The following is a 15,576-nucleotide window of genomic DNA, read 5'->3' as shown; positions in this document are numbered from 1 at the left end:
CATCATCTGCAGAATGCCAAAGAAAAGCTTCTTTAGCCACATTTGTCTGAAGTGACTAAAACATCCAATCGTGGAAAGACAGATTCAAAGTCATTTCAGTTTTTCTCTGGAAAGGTATTCAGATAAATTACATATTCAATTTTTTTTTACTGTCAATCCTTTCTCACAACCAGTGCACTCAAGATAGATCAGGTCCCATTTATTATGTGCTCTTACCATCTAGGAAGGCAAGACCAAAGTAAAAGTGTTCCACCAAGTTTGCGTGCGCGACCACCATGTCAAACACATCTCTTGCTCTGGACTTAATGTCACAGCGAACCACCACGTACTGTCCATTAGGCATCACAACAGTCACTTCTCTCTGAGACGAACATGAACGGCCCTTTCTGGACTGTGGCGTATACACACAAACACACAGACACACACGTACATGTACATACATATACAAATACTATACATGCAATTATGCAAATAGACACAGTTCAGCATGCGAGAAAGGACAAGCTAAAACAACATGAGCAAACAGAAATGTAAACCGAAATTGCTTAAGGGCAAGTGAGCCGAGATTATTCATTTACCACAATAGATCCTGGAAGCTCAAGAACAATTTGTTGCTCATCTGGCATTCTGACGAACTCGGGACCCAATGCCTGGAAAATAAAATTAATTAAACAAATATATATATATATATAATCAGCAGAAACACATCTGACAGGTTGTCATTCCTCACTAAATGATCAACTGTCTACAGAGATTTTAGTTCACCTGCACTGACTACTCTACAGTTCACTGTCATTCTAATACAGCTACATGCACACAGATCCACAGCATGCACTTTTACTTCGTGCCCTGCAAAAACATTTCACTTGACTTATGTCACTGATACATACCAGTTAGTTTCTGAGCTTACCTTAGATTTTCTCTGGCTCAGGCTGAGCGAGGAGTCGCTGAATGTGATGGAAGGACTGTGAGATCTGCCTGATGTCTTCGGAGAGATGTCGTGATGGGGACTCCTACCGAGCCAACTGCAGTTGCTGTCCCTGTGACGAACCCCACGAGGGATTCTGAGGGGAGAGAGGTGGGTGGGGAAGGACAGATTGTGTAATAGCTGTGCAGGCGAGTTGGAAAAGTCGAACAATGAGAAAATGTCAGGTCCCCTCAAAGTCAGTACAGACAATAAGGACGGGGGAAATGAGGAGCGGAAAGATTTATCTGTGCTGACATGAATGCACAGATAGCATCCTTCTACACTCTTGGTGATTTAGTGATGGTGTGCATGTATGCATGCATATATACATGCCTTTCTAAAGAAGATTGGTACAACGATGTGGGAGAGCTTCTCGGTCTTTGTCTCCATGGTCTTTGAGGTAAACTCCCTATAAAACATATTAAAAATGTTTTTTTTTTAAATAGCACATATATATAAGTTCTGACTGTAAAACGCATTAAACAAAAATACATACAAAACATAAAAGCATGCATAATTCAGGGATTACATCCAGACACTAAAGTGATGCATTTTGACATGAAACAAACTTCTTTGAAAGACATCCTGTGACTTCTGTTCAGGATTTGGTTTCAGCCAAACGAAACGCATACCTGACTTTGAGTCAGAGTCCGTTGAGTATCTTCTACCTTCAGCACTTCCTTCGCTGAAGTCTGAAAATGGCCCTCTCTTTCCTGTCATCCAGGTAAGAAATGAAAGATGGCAGCAATGTTTAATCTGTTTTTTCCTCTCTGCTGCCCTGAGACACTAAGATGTTTGAACAGACCTGCAGGAGGTTTTAGCTTGGAGCATCTCGCTCAGTATCTGATTACTGGCTCTCGCAGGATCCTAATCCTGGGCTTGCTTTAGGTTAAGATTTTAATCCTGTTGTCCGGTGTACAGTCTTGAGTCAAACCAACAGTGACTGCAGCTACTTCCAGGAAATATGTAGATGACACCTCTTAAAGGTCAAATTTATGTAGGATGCATTAGGATTATTTAGAAATTAAATGAAATGACTCAGCTTTTTATGTGTGTGTTGTATGGACCTAGTTTAAATCAAACATTTATCTCAACTGTATCATGCTCACCATGAAGTCTTTCTCTGATCATCAGACTTCTGCCGCTCAGAGGGACATTGCTGTCTGGCAGAGACGTCTGGTCCATCTGGAGGAAAAAGAACCCCTGCTATTCACAGACACTTTCATTTTTTTTTCATTAGTGCGCAGTATGGCATTCATTTCACACACAGAATAGGCTGATGAGGACATAAAATACCATCAGACATGACCTTAGTGTAGAAAGTCTTTTTTTCCCTGACTCACTGATTCATGAAAAACCTCCTCCACCAGCTGCCTGATGACTTTGGCGGGGGGCAGCAGGATGGAGGCTTTGAGCTGGGATTCGCAGGCTTCCAGGATGGAGTTGAGGTTTACCCGGCGGTGAGACAGGTCCTCACACATGCTGAGGAGGAGGCTGTTTAGATGGTCACTCAACTGAACCGGCTGAAAGTGAGAATTTAAATAATAATTACAACAGCTGAGTTGTGATGGTTAATGAGAAAATAACTGATGATTTTATATAAGGGGCTATTACCTGATTTTGAGGTAGGTGAAAATCAACTGACCAGTAGAGAGTCATACCCAGTGAATACACCAGCATCTACGCAACAGACAAAACCAGGTTTACTTTTGCATTCCTTCATAATGTGTTATAATAGTGACAATAATTATATATGAATGAGAGTGAAGTTTTTCCAGTAAGAAGCAAGTAAGAGTAAGAACAAGATAGATACAGTAGATCGAAGTGAGCTGGTTTGCACAGAGAATCTTTAAAACAATAAAAAGAAATATATTTCAAGTATGATTGATTAAATCGGGGGTATGCCATATATTGGATGAATAAAATAGAAATGCATATTAATGAAGCAAAAGGCAGCAGAGGTTTTGAATTGTGCATTGTGCTTTCTTTTTTGTAGTTTTAAGGCATATTTCTTGAACATGAATTCTATTTAGTGGTTTTCCAAATACGAAATATTGTTATATAAATGTATGATCATTTTCACATTATAATTTGTTTTTAATAGTTACTTTTTTGGACAATGTTAGTACACACGTAGGGCTCTCAAGTGCAGATTTCAGGCCATGATTTTCTTTCTTCAGCCACTAGATGGCGCACTTACACCTTATTCGACCTTCAGCTCCAGACATCCTGAGATTTTCCACTCAATGGAAGATACACATCAGTTTATGACTGGATTGATTTTTAACGTCGCGAAGTCACTGCAGAGTTTAAAGTCGCTAATAAGCTGTAAAACTACAGGCTCGAGTACTCTGCACTGTTTGAGAAATCTGCCTTCCACTTTCACGTGATATACGAGTACGAAAACACGCGCACTGACCCTCTCTGTGGCAGGTTTGGTTGAGCTGGCACGGCCCTGCAGCATCTCTGGAGCGGCGAATGTGGAAACCTCATCTGATAGGCCACAGTTCTTAAATGCTAAGGTACCAGTGGCTGACAGCAGCAAGGAGGTGGGGCTTATGATACTGCACATATTGTTGTGACCTGAAAAAAAGAAAACATTTATGTACTATCGGCTTTACTGTAGTTTTACACTAAAGTCCCACTGAGGGAAGCAAGAATGCACGATATGTTTAAATGGTTTCATAGATTTTCCACTGGCGCAACATGATAGTATGGTCATGGCGTTATAAGGCATGATGTATGTGAGGCTAAAATAACAGGGAGTGAGGTGGGGAGGGTCCTAAATGCTTTACCCTTATAAGAGACATCCACTAAAGACTCTGCAGTGCCCAGCAGCAAGGACCAGACCTCCTCCTCCAGCAGAGGTCCCCCTCGTGCCTCCAGTACTTCAGCTAATGTTACAAACGTGCTGCTCATTCTGCACACACTCCACGTATGCACCTGAGTGGGAATGCACATGGAGAACATATGGATAATACACACCGTTACATATGCAAATTGCGACTCATTAGAGGCATTTTTGATAGTAATATTCTAAAGAGAGGGTTCATTTCCCTTGCTTTACATGCAAATCAGGTATGTACAAGAGGGTGTATGTAAAGTAAAAAATGCACACATGATACTTAGTTATTATTCTTTATGCCAAACTTGTTATATATTACCCTCAATATTTTTGGCTTTAGAGAGAGAGCTGTAAGAAATTCTGGGACATTTCATAAACACAAAAATCCTTTTCACTGGATTCAGATTACTTTAGTGCTTTGGTCTTACTGCCTCTCACTTTCTTTGCCACTCCCATCTTCTAATTGGCTTTTCTCTGACCTGGGGGCAGTCCTGAGGAAGCTTTCATTCTTGCACCAAAACAAGTGTGTCATTATCCCAAGTTAGTTTGTTACATACTATGCAGTTACCACATCTACATACAGCACTTTGAGTGCTGCATACAGATGTATTTTTCTTACTTTGAGCATTATGGTGGTTGCTGAGCAGTTCACTATTTTATATAGATGAACATCCAGTTGGACTGGACCTAAAAATGCCATTGTTTGGGACGATTATGGTAAAAACAAGCAATGACGCTTATGGGTGGTCTCAAATGAATAAACAGTCTTACACGCTTTCTATGAAAACATGAGGAATAACACTGTGAGTAAAACAGGCATGTTGATTTCCCCAAAGCTAAAGGTTAAACTGAGTTTTCTCAGTGGCCAATGACAGAATCTGGTTGTTATTGGTGAATAATTAAGTCCAGTATAACCTGATCACCCTGCCTCTTATTCTATCAGATCGATTGGTTTTATTGTGACTCTAAGTTAGTCTAAATCTTTCAAAGCAGTAATATAATAGGCTTGTTTCTACAGATACAAACCAACCTAATTACTTTAGACCTGATTAAATCTCCCTCTTAAACTGAACTTATCCTTGGCTTACAAGATTAAATGCGTAGCAAAAAAACAAATACGCTAATCAAATTGTAAGGCTATGAGGTTTAAAATCTAAGAAGATACAACTGTAAAATTATATTGACAAGAAAATCATAAAATCATCCTCCCATAGACTACATAATGATGCTTTGAATGAAGCTAAAAAGTATGAAATTTGTCTGTTCCCCCACCGATCTAGTCTTCAGTAAAAGTTCAGCAACTGTGCTTCTGTAGAGCTACTGGAGTAACTTTGTAAAGAGGCACACTGCTACTGGAGCCAGAAGAAAAACCTGGTTATTGGATGGTAGTTATAGCAACAATAGTTTTATGTGTTACTAAATTTGTGAGGAAACTGTAAAGGAATCATGCTGTACATACAACAACATGGATCTGCTGATGGTCTAGGTCAAGTATGTTAACTCACCATCAACATCAAACTTTCAGTTTCTATTAGAAGATCTATATTCCCATGCAGACAATGATAATTACATTATAATTGGAGAACATATAGACATTCATTTAAATTCATTATAATTGCAGCGTGCAAACACAGTGTTTTCTCCTTCATACATTATGTTTGGACTAAGATACGGAACATACTGTGATTTAATGAACCACTAGATGACTAGCCTTCCTACACTGTTAGTAAAACCTTCTTACTTAATCATGAAGCAGACAGACACTTGATATAGATTCACATCCAGATGCTGTGATATATTCTGGGGAATTTAGGACATCACGCTTCTTCAAGGATCTAGGTCTCATGCAACCTTCTTTCTGGCTACAAGGTGAGAATAAACCCTACCTTCCAGTACTGTGAATTGAAAGTATGATACAGTGGGCATAAAGCTATCATAGTGAGTGTTTATATTGTTTGTTGTGATTACAGCATAAGCAGTCTATAACATACAACCATTTTCACCCAGACCATTTTTGTCCTTACAGGCCTCAACATCACAGCTACACATTTTATAGTTCGTTCTCTTTACAGTCTTGTGGCTGGATCTCTGGGGTTTGTGCCTAAAGCAGATTAGTTATCTTCTCAAATCTGCAATCAATAAAATGTAATTAAAATATGAAGACACCAGTATCACACATATGACAAACAGTAGTGTAAAATGAAGGTGATAAAGAGTGTTACCTGGTACCATATGTAGCCTGTGTCAGCGGTCTGATCCTTAGTATTATCTTCAGTACTCCCAGGGATCCAAAGTAATCCTCGTGATCATCGCATTGCTGTTTTGATGTCCTCGCTTTGAAGGCTGCTCGGTTCTGGCAGGCAATTCATCAATGACATTAACTATACATGGTGCCCCATTCAATTGCACTATTACCACACTCACCACGCTGAAGATCTGAAACTTTTTACTGTAATTGGCGCTATTCTTGGCGTCTCGTCTTTAAACACTTGATTGGATTAGCCCCGCGGTTTGACAACGACGGGTCAGAGCCACCAATAGCCGGTGGGGTGAGATCAGCTACACCGATTTAACTAATCCGTCTGACGCCCAAAGGTGCGGTGGATCCCCGGGGTTGGTGCGCTACAGAGAAGCCCGGGTAGAACGGACGATCTCGGCCACGCCAGTGGGCAGGAGCTTGCTGCTGTGGGGCTGCTCCTCAACAATGATCATAACACTGCGGGCTCTCTTCGAACAGGGGGTAAGAAACCGTAGTAGCCTCGTCTTGCTGCGGGAGTCTGTACTGGGACGTTTATCCATCGCTGTCCAGGTCTTTTTTTTGCGCGCAGCTTGTCTCTGCAGGGCCTGTACCTACGCAGGGACAAAGATGAATAACGACCGTCCAGGGTTGTGAGGTGGGTGCTGGGAGAATTTAAACTACTCAGCGCTAAGTTAACATAATTTTATCTCATGCCCTTACTCAGTCACATGCCTTCGCAGGCTCCGTGCAGCGTACGCTGGTGTAGTGTACGCCGGTCTGGGTGAAGGAACTGATGGATGGACTGTAGATGGTACCCTTTTTCATAATATGCTGTGGATTTCTGCAGAGCCTTCATCCTCTACAAATTACCCAACAGCTTACAGGGGATAATAAATATTACCTTCAATTCAATATTATTTTTTCTGTTCCGCTACATCAGTGACTATTCCAGGAAAAGACGTGTCCAACTTTGAAATAATTTTATTGAAACCACTGTAATATAGCTTATATATGAGAAATACTGACAGTTTAACTAAGGTAAAATAGAAATTTAAACTAGCATCATTGATGTGAGAAACCCAATATTTACTACGTTGAAAAATGACAGATAGATAGATAGATAGATAGATAGATAGATAGATAGATAGATAGATAGATAGATAGATAGATAGATAGATAGATAGATAGATAGATAGATAGATAGATAGATAAAATTAAAGGAAATATCTTCAGTTCTAGACTATTCAAAATATCCTAATAACCTAACAGATTTGACAAAGGAGGGAAAAACAGTATAAAAAACTCTATGAATTCCCTTTGCTTGGAGCTGTTCCAGAGCTTCACTTCATACCTTCACGTCATACCCCTGTGAAGGATTTTGCAACAAGGTCAGTCTTAGGAAGAGGTTGGGATCGGTTTCCAAAGTGTTTTGTTTTACTTACAGGAAAACAAAAAACGTGGACACTATTCTGTCTGACCTGTGTGCTTTATGAGCCACACAGCCTGGAACTTCCACTGTCTTTATGGCTGTGTGGGTAAATTGTATGACATTCACTTTGATTATTCATTTTTCATTACAAACTGAAAGATAGAAATCACATTTCTGCATTGCTGAGCTTTGTTGACTAGAAGTATGATCATTATTTATACGAGGGCGCTGATTAATTTCCCTTAACAATAGAATATTTATCCATTTTCGGAACTGCCAGCCCTCTACAACAAGTTTACTGTGGGCATAACGAGTATAAAGTATGCAGAATAAATATATTTTTCAAACGGAAGTTGGCCAAAACTGTTTTTAAATAGCTGGATACATAAGCGGAAGCAAGGATGGATGGAGGAGGAGGTGGGTGTGTCTCTGTGCACGAGTGACGTCGTGTTGGTGGGACGCATGCCCCGTGCGCACTGCGCGTCCCGGCCTGTCAGTGGCAGTCAGATGGAAACGTAGGCAATAAATTTGGTGAGGTCATGTATTTTTAAGCCGCGCAGCCGAATAAATGATCATTCAGCGGCGGCATAAACAAATAGCCCGCAGCCCCGGAACGTTTCACCGCTGAACGAGCAGCCGGGGGATCGATAGTTTGATGATTTGATGACAGAGGTAAGAGGAGGATTCGCACCTCCGCTCCTCAGACGTGCTTATTGTTTGGTCGTGGGGGAGGGTCATAAGTGGCTACGTTCACGCCGCTTCACCGAGCGGCTGTTGTGTTACATTGTAGCCTCACTGATTAACAGAATCCCTCTTGTTTGTTTTAAATGTCGTCAAAGTCTAATAGTCCGTGTACGGTTCGCTCACGGATTCAGGGAGAAGCCGGCCGGTGTCATCACCGACTGTGTCAAAATCAGGGCCTGACTGTCATATCGTCAGTTAATATGTTATTATCACTGCCAGCTATCTCTGCCATCGACAGGACAAGACGAGGGGTCGTGTGTCCAAGGTTAACAGTCTGACATGGGTTGAAGATGAATAATAGCGGTCCTTCACTCGGTCTCTGTTATTAATGTGTACCGCTGAGGCTCAGCGTTTTCTTGTTGTAGTCTTTTTCCGTACATTCTCTGCGCGTGTGCGCTGGAAAGCAGGTTGTCTAAACTTTTGATTGAGCATATTTTAAGGTTGCTATATGACAGAAAGTATCCACGAGGCAAACTCTAATAAACATGTACATGGCTGACACATCCCTTGTGTCTGTTGATGAGTGATGCATGTAAGCTGGGACAGTGGGAGATTGTATCCTGCTGTGGTAAATTGCAAATGCTGGTTTTCCTGTGTTAATGTTTATATGTATCGCTAGGAGCTGACTGAATGAAGCATAGACTTTGGAAGCTATTTGTTAAATCAATAGAGTGAAGCAACTTTTTCTATTTATAGAAAATAAATGGTGAATCATTAGAAGGCAGTGAACTCTGTGAATGACCCTGCTGTATTTGTGCTTTTGCAGAAAGCCTGGAGCTGCTCGATGATTCGCAGCACTCTGCATGCCTTTAAATCCATCCAAACTCCCAGCCTCTTGAGTGCTGCATGAGACTACTAATGTGGCTGCTGCAATCCTTGTAAATACTGCAGCTGACACATAACTGCAATCTAGCAGTAAGGCAATTGATTTTAGAGGAATTTGCTGCTGCCACGTGCAGTTCTAGGCATCAATACCGGTTGTTTCACATTAGGGACATTGATATTAACACAGTGTGTGACCAAGTATGAATATAGGGCACAAGAAGATATCAAGTGCAATTTCCTCACTGTAATCATCTGGCCCGAATTATCATCACAGATAGCCATTACTGCAAAAAATAATGGCTTAGATCATCCGTCATATGAGCAGCTAATAACTATTCATATCACGGCCATCGCTACATACCAATAGCGGTGCCGTTTAAGCCGTCATAACTTGGATGAGCACAATTGTCTTCCGGTCTGGAATATAAAAAGAAGCAGCATGTCTATTTTCATGTTGTGAGGGAGGTGGATGTTATGGACGTCTTTGTGACGTTGGAGGAACAGAAGGAGAGCTGACTCACTTCATTCTGGCAATTATATCCCTCATATGGACTGTGTGTGTCGGAAGAGTGGAAGAATGAGAATGGGGAGGGTGATTATGTCGCTTATGTAAGAACTGAAGAAAGTGAAAGGAAGCTGCTTAGTTTTTCTCCTTTTTTAGGTTTTAGGCGTTTCAGTTTGATGAACATCGTGCGCACCAGTCGGCGTCCGTGTGTTGTGTATTATCTGGGCTCGCAGTCTCATGGTGGAACCTGACCCAGTTAACATGTGCCCGTGGAGGACCTGCTTGTAGAACTGAGCTGGATTCCTGGGCTGGGGTCCAAACTCAGCGGAATTATCACCGGGCTTGATTTTCCATGTGATGGAGTCACTCTGCGAGTTGTGTTTCATATGATGAAGTAGACCTCCCCGGGGCCTGCTGTTCTGCCACCACGGCTGACGATATCAAATCTGCCATCTTGGTGCGTTTCGAAGTTTGCTGAGATGAGGAATTGCAGCGCATGCTCTTAGTGTGAAATTCAGCGCTCTCTTTTCTCCTTTACTCCTAATCTGCTTTCTCTGGAGCAGGGAAGGGCAAGTGTGATATCTATTGTTTAGTTCTGGCTCTGCAAAATATTTAAACACATCTCCGTCTCCACAGAGGACATTTTTGGATGCACAGAAGGCAGTAATCAAAGATTTCACCATGAATAAAAACAAGAGAGAAAAGGAGTTCTACAGCGTCGATGTGGGGGACTCAACATTCACCGTGCTGAAGCGATACCAGAATTTAAGACCCATTGGATCAGGAGCACAGGGTATCGTCTGGTGAGTGGTTCAGCCTCATTCGTATTCAGTCAACAGCTGCTTGGAGAAATAGCGGTCACTCTTTCCATTAGTCCACGACAATCTAATTTAATGACACCTTCTGTTACTGATGAAACTAAAATTCAATCCCACATCAGCTGTAAATTGTGCCGCTTTATGTTACAAGCTCAGACATCGAAGGTGTTGAACTTGAGTATCGTTATTTTTTTATCATGTCTTACACCCATTTATGCTGATTTATGTGCTCTTCAGCTCTGCTTATGACCAAATCCTTGAAAGAAATGTTGCCATCAAGAAGCTGAGCCGGCCGTTTCAAAATCAGACCCATGCCAAGAGGGCGTACAGAGAGCTAGTCCTAATGAAATGTGTCAATCACAAAAATGTAAGTGTGCAAAGTACTCAGATACTTTTCGCCAGTAGGAGACATTGTAATGGTTTCAGTGTGTTTGAGTGTGCATGCGACCCAAGTTGTATTTTATTTTGAAATGCCACAAAAATATGATTTTGATTGTAATGCAACTTTATGCCCGCAGATCATTGGTCTGTTAAATGTATTTACACCACAAAAATCATTAGAAGAATTCCAAGATGTGTAAGTATCAAGTTATACAGGCAGTATGCAATCTAAATATAATGAATCTTGTCATGTGTTTGCTTGAAATGCCTCTTTAGCTTAAACTGTAAACGGTTTCCGCTCCGTCAGATACTTGGTGATGGAGCTGATGGATGCCAACCTGTGCCAGGTCATACAGATGGAGCTAGACCACGAGAGGCTCTCCTATCTGCTCTATCAGATGTTGTGCGGTATAAAACACCTCCATGCTGCGGGCATCATTCACAGGGTAAGCATCAGCTGGCCATGAATACACACACTAATGCCAGGGAGTGTTCTGACCTGTTAAACCTGCTGTGATACTTGACGCTGAGGTGTTAGGGCAAACGGTCATCCGGCACACCTTTAGGTGGTGAATGCAGTCTTTCAATACAGTTTTAATGACTAAACCCCAACAGAAATCTGATTACTTTATAAATATATTGTTATTATAGAGCATATGTTGTTATAGCTACTAAACGACAGAACAAACATTCCTAATAAAACATCTTTGAACAAAATCCTGATTTTCTGTCAGCTCGTGTGAGCTGATACAGACTTCTCACCTCCTCTGACGATGGAAGGTGAATCATTTTCCCATATGGATCAGTGAGAAGCAGGTGTGAAATGAATGGATGCACTGTGATTTACAAGAGCATCAGTATTGCAAGAAACATGCAGCCAAGTGTGTTTGAAATTGTGGCACCGATACCAGATAATTGCCGCTTACTGAAACGAGTATTGATCAAACATTGTTCAAGAAAGAAGCATTATTTTCTCCTTAGCATGAAACATCAGCCTGTTGCCATTAGATTTATATGAAAGTGAGGAAAACATCTCAGTAAACACATCTTCCTTTCGTTGAAACGGAGAAGGAGGTTCTAAGCCATTTTGCTTGTTTGCTCCTCTGTAGGACCTCAAGCCCAGTAATATTGTCGTCAAGTCAGATTGCACACTAAAGATTTTAGACTTCGGCTTGGCTCGGACAGCTGCGACGGGCCTCCTGATGACACCATATGTAGTTACACGGTACTACAGAGCACCAGAGGTTATCCTGGGCATGGGCTACCAAGCCAATGGTGGGTGATTTCCTTTGTGCTGTATCTTATTAGTCTACACCGTGTGCTATTTTAGATTTTCAGTGTAAAAAAATGAACTTCCGTTGCACCATAGTATGAGGCTTTAATTGATATTCAGAGATAAATCTTGCTTGCTTTAAGCTGCATGAAGGGAAATTGCTTGCTAACTCACCTCTTATATATAACTAACCTGTTGCTGTGCATTCTCCTTACCTCTTATTGGCTTTGTTCAGTGGACATATGGTCTGTGGGCTGCATACTAGCGGAAATGGTTCGGCATAAAATCCTTTTCCCAGGAAGGGACTGTATCCTTGTGTCTTTTAAATTCTTCCTCACCGTTATTTTTAACAGTCTTTTATAAAGTTTCTGTCAGATTTTTCTCCGGTCAATTTTCCTATCCGTTTCATCATCACGTCATTAACTGTCTGTTCAACAATGCTTTCTCCCACTCGAGCACACCCACATCCGGCTGTCGCGGCTTCACTTCTGTTCTAATCGTCGCACCTCTTCTGTTCCGTTTTACATTCTTCTCACTTTGTTTTATTTTTGTTCATTTGTGTCCTTTTTTTCCCTTCTCTTCACCGTTTTTGTTTGCATGTCCACCTCCCTGCCATCTAAATGTCCACCTCCAGTGGATGTATGGTCAGTGGGATGCATTGTGGCTGAGATGATCAGGGGAAGTGTGTTGTTCCCTGGCACTGATCGTATCCTTCCCCATCATTGATTTATCACTGTGTCATCACTTCATCTAGTGTGAAGAGATCCACCATCATCCCGAGAGTTTTTCACTCCGCCATTCCACCAACATTACCTTTGTCATTCCTTTGCTGCTTCCACATATCGAGATAAAATGCAGGCAAATCTAGATAATAAATGGTGGTAGCCGCCGAGAGAGTACATACTATAGTTATGTATTGGCTGAATAGGAAAAGAGTGAATAGCCATGTCACCATAGATCAAGTAGTCTAGAGTTGGTGTGCAGATATGTGAGTAGAGCTGTTAGTGTGTGCACCTCAAAGAAAGCTAAATGTCATGTTGCCCTTATGGTCTTTTGGAGCGTATGTATGTGGCCTTTTCCCTTAACATTTACACTTCAGACATCGACCAGTGGAACAAGGTAATTGAGCAGCTAGGCACGCCATCTCAGGACTTTCTAATGAAGCTGAACCACTCAGTAAGAACGTACGTAGAAAACAGGCCCCGCTATGCTGGATACAGCTTTGAGAAACTCTTCCCAGATGTTCTCTTCCCTGCCGACTCTGATCACAACAAACTGAAAGGTGGTGTTTCTTGTCATGACTTAAACAACCAATAAATGATTCATCAAATGACATCCTTGTGATCAATAGCATGGGATCTTAATTGCTATCATTTTTTTTGTTAATCCCCCACAGCAAGCCAAGCTAGAGATCTCTTATCCAAGATGTTAGTAATCGACGCCTCCAAGCGTATTTCGGTAGACGAGGCCCTGCAGCACCCCTATATTAACGTTTGGTATGATCCAGCTGAAGTGGAAGCGGTAAGTGGATCGCTGATACTGCGTGATTCTCGAATGTGTTACATGAGATTTTAATCACTTCACTTTCAGTGGAAACTTGGCATCACTCTTGTTCCACCAACGTGCCGTTTAAACCATTTTCTCTTTCTCAGCCCCCACCAAAAATCCCAGACAAACAGCTGGATGAAAGGGAGCACACCGTGGAAGAGTGGAAAGGTTAGACAGCCTCCTGTCACTGTAAATGTTTGACTCTTAGTTTATTATTTACCTGCCACACAGACGCCACACAGAAATGAACCAGAAAGCTGTGATGATTGAAAGTGATACTTAGTATGATGACGCTGTGGCAAATTACCAGGTGGTCAGAGTTTGTGATAAGGATGTTATGAATGGTGATGAAGCGACCTAATCAATTTCTATTAAAATAAAGCACAAAAAAACATGTCCAAAGAGATCCAATAGAGCAGGATTGACTGTATAAATGCAAAGAAACATCAGATGAAGCTCTGCATCTTTGCCATGGCTGCCAGATGGTGTATGGAGTGACTTTAGACACCTTTTTAAAGCCTCTCAGTTAGTGTTTTCCACTGTGGGGAACCTGACTCTATTGGGCATGAGAGGACTTAAGATTGTGAGTAAATATCACTTTCAGTTATGCAGCAGGATGAGCTCATCCTTATCCCTGCCAGGTGATAATGACCCCTCAATCATTTTTAGAAGGGTCACACCAGCACAGCCAGTCCAAATTAGTAACATGTTGCTATTTGGACCGTACAGTATGCAGTACACTCCAGCTATACGGGAAAGCATATGATGATTCCTCTCTCCCTCCCACCAGCTTGAATGAAAAAATTTTCCTTTTTTTGCAGAGCTGATTTATAAGGAAGTGAGTGAATGGGAAGAATGGACAAGGAACGGAGTAATAAGAGGCCAGCCGTCTCCTTTAGGTGAGTGATCTTGAGAACTTAGGGAGATAAGAAGGTGGAAAGGATTCATCTGCAATATTTTTTTTCTCATAATGTTTGTTTATCAGATAACAAGACAAGTTGTAGTTTCATAAGATTCAGACACCCACTCTCTGAGCATGACTGAGTAATGCACAAATGGTTTATTAGTAAAGCAAGGGAGACATCAAGATGGACTGCACTGATATATCTGGGCTTTCTAGTCTTACTGACCTCTCAGAGGGCTATACAGTACGAGATGAAGAGAGTGGGATGGAGTGGGATGACCCACTTAATCTCCCAAGCCAAAGTAAATGATGCACATCCTGCTTGCCCAGTCCCATCATAATATAAATCATTTGTGGCAGAAAGTAGCTTATTTTCTTGTAATTACATTGCTCGATTCTATAAGAACATATTTTTCTTGTATGTAAGTATCGAGACTTTGCACAAGTACGTTGTTTAGCTGTGTCTAAAATACCCTATTGACACATGAATTCTGAAAAGACCAGAAAATGTCACTAACCTGTGTATTTTTGACGAAACCTAGGCGTTGATGTGTGTTTTTCGCAGCACAGGTGCAGCAGTGATCGACAGCCCTCCTCAGCCCACATCTTCCTCTTCCTCTTCGGCCAATGACGTCTCGTCCATGTCCACAGAGCCCACTGACCCAAGCAGTGACCCCACCATGACCTCGGAAACAGACAGCAGCTTAGACGGTCACACCTCTTTGGGTGCGCTGGCCTGCTGCAGATAACGTTACACACGCAGTGCACATACACGCGAACAACGCGAAAATGTCCTTTCTCATCAGCGTGTGTGATGGGAGAGGGTTTCATGTTAGTTTGTAGAGCCGTGCTTTTTAATGTACAGATTGTCTCTCCCCCCCCCAGTATAAAGCTGTAAATGACTGTGGTTTGCAATTGTATCATTATTACTGTATTTTTGCTGCAGAGAGTTTTGATGTGAAACTGTGATGTATGTTATGAAAGAGACGGATCTGATTTTTTTTCTTTTTTTAGCTAGTACTACAAATTCAGATGCCATACCGTTAGCACTACAATTATGTTGAGTATATTTTTGTATAGTTTTTTGTTTTTGGGTGG

At 41.5% G+C, this 15,576-nt stretch overlaps 2 protein-coding genes and 1 long non-coding RNA gene across 7 annotated transcripts; 1 reads left to right on the top strand and 2 right to left on the bottom strand.

Moving 5' to 3' along the window:
- Positions 1–249: 249 nt before the first annotated feature.
- Positions 250–1,024, bottom strand: LOC120443233. Its single transcript, XR_005615258.1, has 3 exons — positions 911–1,024; positions 579–650; positions 250–391 (listed from the first exon to the last, which is right to left on the bottom strand). It is a non-coding gene; the product is annotated as an uncharacterized LOC120443233 (long non-coding RNA).
- A 221-nt stretch (positions 1,025–1,245) lies between these two features.
- LOC120443426 (FERM and PDZ domain-containing protein 2-like) lies at positions 1,246–6,611 on the bottom strand. Its single transcript, XM_039622102.1, has 8 exons — positions 6,462–6,611; positions 3,763–3,910; positions 3,387–3,550; positions 2,582–2,647; positions 2,311–2,490; positions 2,077–2,152; positions 1,600–1,680; positions 1,246–1,376 (listed from the first exon to the last, which is right to left on the bottom strand). Exons 1-8 carry the CDS (start codon positions 6,609–6,611, stop codon positions 1,246–1,248), a joined length of 996 nt encoding a protein of 331 aa, XP_039478036.1.
- Positions 6,612–7,965: 1,354 nt separating this feature from the next.
- On the top strand, positions 7,966–15,570 carry mapk8a (mitogen-activated protein kinase 8a). 5 transcript variants are annotated; one of them, XM_031739029.2, is made up of 12 exons: positions 7,966–8,152; positions 10,191–10,357; positions 10,610–10,739; positions 10,891–10,949; positions 11,061–11,199; positions 11,863–12,028; positions 12,661–12,732; positions 13,126–13,308; positions 13,423–13,547; positions 13,679–13,742; positions 14,396–14,473; positions 15,049–15,570. In XM_031739029.2, exons 1-12 carry the CDS (start codon positions 8,144–8,146, stop codon positions 15,225–15,227), a joined length of 1,371 nt encoding a protein of 456 aa, XP_031594889.1. In that variant the 5' UTR covers positions 7,966–8,143; the 3' UTR covers positions 15,228–15,570. The 5 variants fall into 5 exon arrangements, with proteins under 5 accessions (XP_031594889.1, XP_031594890.1, XP_031594891.1 ...); XM_031739030.2 differs by lacking the exon at positions 12,661–12,732 and adding an exon at positions 12,262–12,333; XM_031739031.2 differs by having other exon boundaries at positions 15,044–15,185.
- The last annotated feature ends 6 nt before the right edge of the window (positions 15,571–15,576 follow it).

Source organism: Oreochromis aureus, linkage group 13 (assembly GCF_013358895.1).
Source record: "Oreochromis aureus strain Israel breed Guangdong linkage group 13, ZZ_aureus, whole genome shotgun sequence".
Taxonomy (NCBI): Eukaryota; Metazoa; Chordata; class Actinopteri; order Cichliformes; family Cichlidae; genus Oreochromis; species Oreochromis aureus.
This window is presented reverse-complemented; position numbering and strand designations above follow the sequence as displayed.